General features: G+C 35.5%; 1 protein-coding gene across 1 annotated transcript; it reads left to right on the forward strand.

The window, feature by feature from the left end:
• Nucleotides 1-5,327: 5,327 nt before the first annotated feature.
• Nucleotides 5,328-8,933, forward strand: LOC141600490 (codeine O-demethylase-like). The gene is made up of 4 exons (XM_074420732.1): nt 5,328-5,459; nt 5,753-5,991; nt 6,783-7,110; nt 8,694-8,933. The coding sequence occupies exons 1-4, from the start codon at nt 5,328-5,330 to the stop codon at nt 8,928-8,930; spliced, it is 936 nt and encodes a 311-aa protein (XP_074276833.1). The 3' UTR covers nt 8,931-8,933.
• The last annotated feature ends 1,640 nt before the right edge of the window (nt 8,934-10,573 follow it).

The following is a 10,573-nucleotide window of genomic DNA, read 5'->3' on the forward strand; positions in this document are numbered from 1 at the left end:
ATGAACAACATAACTCTTGAAGCGACCCTGAACACGCTATAGAAAAACAGGAGAAAAAGAAATACAACCCGAAACGGCCCCTCGAAAGCCTCAAATTGAAGAGTATAATACACATTTTTCGGGATTTGAAGGTCCCAGAACAAAAATGATCGTAAATCACATGGATGATTTTTTCGGGTCAGACAACGCGATCTCACAAAATTTGAGGAGCAACAGAGGACACATTTGAGACTTCGCGTGTGCTATAAACTAGTCATAGGCGGAAATCGGCGATTGGTTTAATTTTTTTTATTACCAGTTATTTGGGGACGAAATCGAATAGGGTAACTGCTTAAGCGACCCTTGTCACGTGGTGAAAAACCGGGAGAAAAAGAAGCACAATCCGGTATGGCCTCACGAACGGCTCAAAAAGAAGTGTATAATACATGGTTTTCGAGATTTCAGGGTCTCGGAACAAAAATGTCTGTAAATCACAAGGACTGTTTCTCGGATCAGTTTAACATGCCTCACAAATTTGGAGGAAAAACGGGCGATATTTCAGGTTGTCGGTGTGCAATAATTATGTGAGAGCCATAAATAGGATACTCGTTAAAATTGGTTTAATACTATTTATTTGGAGTTGAAAACGAATAATGTAACTCCTGAAACAACCCCGAACACGTGGTTGAAAAACAGGAGAAAAAGAAATACGACCCGAAATGGCCTCGTACCTCTCAAATAAAAGTGTATAATACACGCTTTTAGGCATTCGAACGCCCAGAATAAAAATGTCCCTAAATCACATGGATTATTTACCTGGTCAGACAAAGCGGCCTCACAAGATTTGAGGAGCAACAGATGACATTTGAGGGTGCCCACGTGCGATAAACTAGTCATGGGCGGAAATCAATGACTAGTTAAAAATGTTTTAATACTTGTTATTTGGGCTGAAAACGAATAGAGTAACTCCTGAAACAACCCTTGACACGTAGTGAAAAACCGGGAGAAAAAGAAGCACGATCCGGTATGGCCTCCCGAACGGCTAAAAAAGAAGTGTATAATACACGGTTTTCGGGAATTCATGGTGTCGGAACAAAAATGTCTGTAAATCACAAGGACGATTTCTTGGGTCAGACAAAGCAGCTACACAAAATTTGAGGGGCAACAAAGGACTTTTGAGGCTGTCCGTGTGCGATAAACTAGTCATGGACGAAAATCGGAGATTCGTCGAAATTGTTTTGTTACTTGTTATTTGGGGTGAAATCAAATAGGGTAGCTCCTGAAACGACACTTGACACATGGTGAAAAACCGGGAGAAAAAGAAGCACGATCCGGTACGACCTCCCAAACGACTCAAAGAAGTGTAATACACGGTTTTCGAAATTTCAGGGTTTCGGAATAAAAATGTCTGGAAATCACAAGGACGTTTTCTCGAATCGGTCTAAGCAGCCTCACAAATATTGAAGAAAAACGGATGATATTTCAGGTTGCGGGTGTGCGATAATTAAGCGAGAGACGGAAATCGGATACTCGTTAAAATTGGTAAAATACTATTTATTTGGAGCTGAAAATAAATAATTTAACTCCTGAAGCGACCCCGAACACGTGATAGAGAAACAGGAGAAAAATAAATACGACCCGACACAGCCTCTCGAACGCCTCAAATTGAAGTGTATACACGTTTTTCAGAATTCGAAGGTTCCGGAAAAATGTCCGTAAATCACATGGATGATTTCTCGGGTCAGAAAAAGCGGCCTCACAAAATTTGAGGGGCACCAGAGGACATTTGAGGCTGCCCGTTTGCGATAGAGTAGTCATGGGCGGAAATAAGAGACTCGTTAAAAATGTTTTAATACTAGTTATTTGGTGCTGAAATCGAATAGGTTAATTCCTGAAACGACCCTTGAGACATGGTGAAATATCGGAAGAAAAAGAAGCACGATCTGGTACGGCCTCCCGAACGGCTCATAAAGAAGTGTATAATACAAGGTTTTCGAGATTTCAGGGTCTCGAAACAAAAATATCTGTAAATCACAAGTACGATTTCTCGAATCAGTCTAAGCGGCCTCACAAATTTTGAGGAAAAACGGATGATATTTTAGGTTGTCAAGTTGCGATAATTAAGTGAGAGACAGAAATCGAATACTCGTTAAATTTGGTTTAATACTAGTTATTTGGAGCTGAAAATGATTAATGTAACTCCGGAAGCGACCCCGAACACGTGGTAGAAAAACGGGAGAAAAATAAATACATACGACCCAAAATGGCTTCTCGAACGCCTCAAATTGAAAGGTATAAATACACGTTTTTCGGGATTCGAAGATCCGAAAACAAAAATATCCGTAAATCACATGGATGATTTCTCGGTCAGACAAACCGGCCTCACAAAATTTGAGGGGCAACAAAGGACATTTGAGGCTGCCCGTCTGCGATAAAGTAGTCATGGGTAGAAATCGGAGACTCGTTAAAAATGTATTAATACTTGTTATTTGGAGCTGAAATCCAATAGTGTAACTCTTGAAGTGACCCTCGACACGTGGTGAGAAAACGAGAGAAAAAGAAGCACGATCCGGTTCGGCCTCCCGAAAGGCTCCAAATGAAGTGTATAATACACGGTTTTCGAGATTTCTGAGTCTCAGAACAAATATCTGTAAATCACATGGATGATTTCTCGGATCAGCCTAAGCGGCCTCGCAAATTTTGGGGAAAAACGGATGATATTTAAGGTTTTCAGTGTTAGATAATTAAGCGAGAGACGGAAATCGGATACTCGTTAAAATTGGTTTAATACTATTTATTTGGAGCTGAAAATGAATAATGTAACTCTTGAAGCGAGCTCGAACACGTGGTAGAAAAACAGGAGAAAAAGAAATACAACCTGAAACGGCCTCTCGAACGCCTCAAATTGAAGTGTATAATACACGTTTTTCGGGATTAGAAGATCCCGGAACAAAAAATGCCTGTTAATCACGCGGATGATTTCTCGAGTCAGACAAAGCAGCCTCACAATATTTGAGGGGAACATAGGATATTTGAGGCTACCCGTGTGCGATAAACTAGTCATAGGCGGAACTCGGAGACTCATTACAAGTATTTTAATACTTGTTATTTTGGGCTGAAATCGAATAAAATAACTCCTGAAACGACCCTTGACACGTGGTGAAAAACTGGGAGAAAAAGAAGCACGATCCGGTACGACCTTTCGAATGGCTCAAAATGAAGTGTAATGATACACGGTTTTCAGGATTCCAGGGTCACCGAACAAAAATGTCTGTAAATCACAAAGACGATTTCTCGGGTCAGTCTATGCGTCTTGGCAAATTTGAGAAAGAACAGTGGACATTTGAGGCTACTAGTGTGCGATAAACAAGTCTTGGGTGAAAATCATATACTCGTTAAAAAGTGGATATTAGTTGTTATTTAGGGCTGAAATTGAATAGTGTAACTCTTGAAGTGATCTCGAAAGCGTGCAAGGTAGCCCGGGAAAAAAAAGAAACACGAGTAATACGGCCTCCCGAATGGCTCAAAATCTAGTGTATAATACACGGTTTTCGGGATTTTAGAGTACCAGAGCAAAAATTTTCGTAAATCACAGGGGCGGTTCTTGAGTAAAAAAAAGCAGCCTCAAATTTTTTTAGAAGCAACGGATGACATTTGAGTTTGTTGCGAGGTGCGATAAACCAGTCTCGGGCATAAATCGGATCACGTTGAAATTGATTTAATACTTGTTATTTGGAACTGAACTTGAACATGGTAACTCCTGAAGCGGCCTTGGTCACATGGTAGAAAAACTGGAAGAGATAGAAACACGACCTCGTACGGCCTCCCGAACAGTTCAAATTGAACTTTATATTGAAGTTTATAATATATGGTTTTCGGCATTCGAGGGTCCGGATACTCGTTACAAATTGTTTAGTACTATTTATTTGGAGTTGAAAATGAATAATGTAACTCCTAAAGCGACCCCGGACACGTGGTAGAAAAATAGGAGAAAAAAAATACGACCTGAAAAGGCCTCTCGAACGCCTCAAATTGAAGTGTATAATACACGTTTTTCGGGATACGAAAGTCCGGAACAAAAATCTCTGTAAATCACATGGATGATTTCTCGGGTCAGACAAAGCGGCCCCACAAAATTTGAGGAGCAACAGTGAACGTTTGAGGCTGTCAGTGTGCGATAAATCAGTCTTAAGCGGAAGTCGGAGACTCGTTAAAATTGTTTTTATACTAGTATTGGGGCTGGAATCGAATAGGGTAATAACTTCTGAAGCGACTCTTGACAAGTGGTAAAAAAGCGGGGAGAAAAAGAACACGATCTGGTACGGACTCCTGAACAGGTCAAATTGAAGTGTATAATATACGGTTTTTGAGATATCATGATCTTGGAACAAAAATATATGTAAATCACAAGGACAATTTCTCGAATCAGCGGACTCACAAATTTTAGAAATGAGAGTTAATTAATTATACTCTTAATGGTACATATTACAAAAGGAAATTTCTAGAGAACATATATTTTGGCACGACATAACAATTGCTTTATGTTGGTAAGAAAAGTGTGAACAAATGTGATTCATATTTTAATGGTCTTATTTAAATAATGGTTACAAAATTACGTTTTATTACTTTAGATTAATATAATATGTCTGTATTCCTTTCAAAAAAAAATATAATATGTCTGTTAATGAAATTTATTGGTCTTACTCAAGTTAATCTTAATGAATTAATGAAATTTAATGGTCTTAGTTAAGATAATCTTAATTAATACTCTTTTCGTCTCAATCATTTGTTTACCTATTTTATTTTAAGGTGACTCAGTTAATTGTTAACTTTTCTATTTTATGAATGACTTTGATGAATAATTCGATCATCCACACTCAATTTGCCCAATTATCATTTAAAAATTGGTCTTCTCCTTTTTCTTTAGTCTTTATGACAAACTAAAAGTGAACAAATGACAAAGAGAGAGGAAGATAGCACATCTTATAAGCACATTTTATTTCCACTTCTATATCATGAATTGGATGTGAGAATCTTAATTTAAAACGATCTAAAACAAAAAATGGTGAATTTAATATACTGCAAACAGTTTTAACATGAATATTTGGTGCTTCTTATGTTATTACCATTCCTAAATATTTATAAGAAGCAATTGTAACTGTTTTCATAATTGCATATAAATTAATTTTATTTATGTTTAAAATACCCATGCATAAATGCATGCATTAATTTCTTCAGATTTCTTGTATTATAAATTGCATAATATCGATATAACAAATCAAATAAATTATAAACAATTAACATAATTAACACTAATTTCACTTAGAAGATTTAATTATACAAGCATCATGGCTGACGATTTGCCATATATGGATGATAATATAATCGACCTTTCTCTTTTATTGTCATCGTCGCCGACTGTTGCTGCCGAAGAACTCAATAAACTTAGAAATTATTTGTCTTCTTGGGGATGCTTTCAGGTAATGTTAATCACGTACTAAATTTTTGGATTTAAAAATCATTAGAAATGTAGAAAGTAATTGAAGGGTACAATCGATAATTTTCATAGTCGACTAGTCAAGGATATGGAACTGATTCAGTTCAGTTCCATATCGTTGACTGTGAGTCTTTGATCGTTTTATTAGACCAAATTTCATTGTATGCAATTGTTTATCATTCCAATCTAAAAACTCGATGTTTTGTAGTGTAGTTAATCTTGTAATTTCAATACGTTAGTGTTTTAATTATCGTGTATGTTTTTTTTAATATATAGCTTGTTAATCATGGTATGTCACTCGAGTTTTTGGATGAAGTTCGCGACATTTGCAAAACATTCTTTAGACTTCCTCCAGAAGCGAAAGAACATTGTGCAAAGACACCAGACAATTCTCAAGGATATGGAACTGATTATATGCCTGACAATGGAAATCCGTCTAGCTATCGATTGCTTCTCACAATTTATCCTGAAGATCAACGACACCCTGACCGCTGGCCCAATACTCCTAACTTTAGGTATTCCCATCGTTTTATTTTATAAGTCGTTTTAGAAAGAATAAAAATCGTGCACGAGTAATTATACTCAACCAAGTGGTGTTAGTCCAGTGGTAGCCGGGTTAAACCTTGAAGCTTGTAGAAATGCAGGAGTTGAGAGGTCTCGGGTTCGACTACCAGCTGGGGCGATGATCACTTTACCCGCAGCTTTCCCGAAGGGGGTGGCTTACATGGTCCATGTGGTAGTGCGGGAATGCATGAGCCCGGGGGGATTCAACCCCCTCGTCATCAAAAAAAAAAAAAAAAAAAAAAATTATACTCAACATCTATTATAACATTTCTAACGATTTTTCTTCATTTTTGTGTAACACTCGAGAATTATTTATGAAATAAGGAAACTAATAAAGTATATTAATTTTGTCATTAATTGGAGACGGTTTTATAATATCATAAATCATATTCGATGACACTTACTTTATATACATGTATATCTAATTGTTTTATTTGGTTGACAATCTCATTTTCCAATTAAAATTCCACATGAAAGTTAAATAATAACAACGTACTAATAATATAAAAATCGAAAATTAAACAAACCTTTGAATTTTTTTTCTTTTGTAATAAAAAAGGGATCAAGAAGGATTGTTTACGAGAGTATACCCGATGTTTTGTACAATATCGATTATAGGAACTCATGAGCGCGCACTTAAATCAACTGGTAAAGAGTTGTTTTAGCAGACCAGAGGTGTTGAGTTCAAGCCCTCTGAATGCAGCAATGTTAAATTTAACGATAATTGTTCCGATTTATGTAGGGATCTTATGTGGGAGTACACCTTAAAGGCGAAGACGGTCCATGACCAAGTAGTGCAAGCTATGGCGCGATCTTTGAATTTGGAAGAAAATAGTTTTCTAGATGGTTATGGAGAAAATTATCAAATCGCGGCACGAATTAACTATTATCCACCATTTCCATTTGCTGAACTTATTCGTCAAGTTAGTAAACATGCAGACATTTCTGCTACAACTCTTTTGCTTGTTGATAAGGAAGTTGAAGCTCTCGAGCTTGAAAAAGATGGTGATTGGTTTAAAGTTCCTATCATTCCTGAGGCCATTATGATCATTGTTGGTGATCAACTTGAGGTACTATCATTTTATCACATTTTCCGTCTTCTCGATTTCCAATACTATCATTCGTTTCATCCTGTTCTTCCATTTATGTGAAAATGTGAAAAACAAGACGAGGAGGTCTCTCTGTTTCAATCATTTATTTAACTTTTATTCTTTGAGAAAATATTTTAATAAAATATGTAAACAAATGATTAAGAAAAGGGAACGTTTAATTAGGCTGAATCAAAAAGATAATCTGAAAATGCGCGTGTTATTATACTTTCCCTCTATTCCATTAAAGTATACGATGATACATGTGGATTTTTAGTATTTGATGTTTTTTTTTGACATATTTAGTGTTTTTATTTAATTTTAAAAAATTAAATTATTTATTCTTCTCTCCTTTATTACACTTTTTTACCAACCACTTTCTTATATGTTTTACTTGGTTTACTTTTAAGGCATTCCAGATCCTTAATTCTAATTCGGTTTTCAAAATCGTTTTAATCTTCTCTCGATTTAAATTTTAAGTTTTTATAAAAGAAATCCGGAATTCGATTTTTAAACCTCTAAGGTTACCTTGACTTTCCATTACATTTTCGCTCTCTCTTTTGTTTTCCATTTTCCCTTTTCTATTCGCATTTTGAGGTGTGCGTTCACGAGAAAAAGGATTGTACATCAGATGTACTACATCAGATTTAATGACTTTGTGAGTTTTTGTGTATTTTTTTCGAGTACTATAGATTTTATAAATTACATTTTTGTTTTATGATGTCAAAAATCAAAATTTTTTGAGTTTATATGTAATTTTTTTAGAGTTATAATGTAACTTTTTGAGATTAAAGTTTAAGTAAATAAACTCAAAAACTTTATAATAAAACTCAAAAATTATAGAATAAAACTTAAAAACTTTATCTTAATACTCAAAAACTATATTATCTGATGTAGTACATCAGATGTATAATCCTCTTACTGGTGCGTTCACCCATGGACGATTCTAAAGGATGATTCATGTCAACCAACTCCAAATCATTTTGGGATTAAGGCTCTGATGTTGTTGTTGTATAACTCAGTGGACCAAAAACATAGATTAATAATTCGATTGAAAAATCTTACATGAATAAATTAATAAGTTTATTGTTATTATGTTAAGGAGTACGTTTTTTCTTTTTTTTTGAAAAAAATGGTAAATAACCCAAATAAAGTTGATATTATGTTATGTATGATTGCTACGGCTTAATATACCGATAGCACACGTATAACGCGTGATAGTAAATTACATATTTACATTTATGAATTATAATCACCAGGGGTGTCTAATACCCCGGGCGACCACGGGCGGCGGAACCGGGCCTCCAGTTTTGGCCACCGATTTTATAAGCTTTACAAATTAAATTCAATACAAAACTCGACATGTAGTACACTTAACATTCATATTTAGCGCTTCATTTTTTTGTGGTGCACCGGGCCTCCATGTACATTAAGACGCCCCTGATAATCACTAACACGACCAAGAATATTAAGATTAATAAATAAATGAGAGTTAATTATATAAAATCAAAATAAGGGATTATACACCGATAATTTCTGATAAATTTAATTGAATTTCTTTACAGATAATGAGCAATGGGATATTTAAAAGTGCAGAGCATAGACAAAACCCTAGTCCAGTGAAAGATAGAATGTCATGGGCAATGTTTTTTTCACCAGATCTTGAAAAGGAAATTGCACCGTTTAAGGAATTGGTCACAGAAGATCGTCCTGCTATGTACAAGCCTATTACACGTTACATCGACTTATTCGAGAAGTATTATCCTAAAGGCATTCGACCTATCACCGCGGTCAAACTTTAATGTTATGCTTCGTATTAGTTAATGCTCGTTCCTATTCAACTAGTTGTTTACATTTTTATTCGTTCATGTGACGTTTTTGATGAAATATAAATAACTAGTTGAACGGGAGAGAGTGATAGTTTAATTTCCCTTCTTATTCAAACTAATAAAGGAATGTATTATGTGAGTGATCTCGATCTGGATCTCGATGATACGATAATGTTATGCTTGGAATAATTGCAAGTTTTGTCTTATTTGATGAAATTATGTGTTTGAATTTTTCTTATTTTACAATCTTCCAATTTTACAATAGTTTTTATTTTATTTTAAAATAGAGATTACATTTGAGGTAGATTACCCCCTAGACCATCTAAAGGAGCATCACAAAGTCCATGATTTTCCATAAACCCAGCAACGGAAAGGTTAGCCTTGTGGGAAGGTATCTTCCCGGATAGTCGATTATTCGACACATTATAAATTCTTTTTAAGTTTTCCAAGTTCAGTATTTTCCCGGGGATACTTCCACTCAAGCTGAACTACACCTTAAACTGCCGAGTCCTCCTACTATATTTTGCGACAACATTGGTGCCACTCACCTCAGTGCTAACCCGGTCTTCCATTCCCGTATGAAACATCTTGCCATCGACTATCACTTTATTCGGGAAAAAGTCCAAGGTGGATTTCTTCGTGTTACTCCTGTCCACAATGATGATCAGCTCGCGGATGCTCTAACAAAACCACTTCCTCGCCCGCGGCTCCGCATGTTACTCTCCAAGATCGGACTCTCTGAAGCCTCGTCCGTCTTGCGGGGGGATGATAAGCATAATCCTACTGATCATGGCTAGCCTATTTTATTCTCTAATATCTTTTTATTATCTTGTATGATCTTATTATGTTCATCAGCGGCGGATCTACTAAGGCCATTCCGGGGTGCGCAGACACCGGAAACAGAATTTTTTTTGCGTATTTTGTCTAATTTTCAGGCTAAAAAAATAAATTTATAACTTTTTTATGTGTATATTATTGGAAGAAACATCAGCAATATGTCAGCACACACTCAGCAGCATCAATTGATCAAGCTAATAAAGTCATCATCTGCTGTCATCATTCGATCATCCCAGAATCTTCCAGACGCAGCTACATAAACGATCGATTCATAAGTCGACTCAAAGATCGACTCAAGATAATGTAATTTGTTATGTGTAACAGAATTGAGTCAAAGCAGTCAATGTAAATATCTAGATATTTCTTACTAGTTAAGTCATTAGATGATTAGTATAAATAGACTGTACATATGAAGTTGTAACTTATCTGTTCATAATACAATTTGCACATTTTATTTACCTTCCTCTCAGTTTACCTTGATTCAATTTTCTCTCTTTTAATCAAAGAATTCAGTCATCACTATCAAGCACAATTAAGTCTTCATCAATGGCTTCCATGATAAACACATTTTATCATGGTATCAGAGCTACAAAGGAGTGATCCTGCGTAGTTTCTGCTTAGCTCGCTTCCGCACATATCATCAAATTGCTATAAATTTTTGTTCTTGCGATTATTTTTTTTAATTCATTCTTCAAAGCTTTCTTTTCAGTACAATTACTTTCTCAAAAATCACAAAATTCTTACATTTTCCTTTAAATCAAGCTTCAATTTGTTCAAAA

This window comes from Silene latifolia, chromosome 9 (genome assembly GCF_048544455.1).
Source record: "Silene latifolia isolate original U9 population chromosome 9, ASM4854445v1, whole genome shotgun sequence".
NCBI lineage: Eukaryota > Viridiplantae > Streptophyta > Magnoliopsida > Caryophyllales > Caryophyllaceae > Silene > Silene latifolia.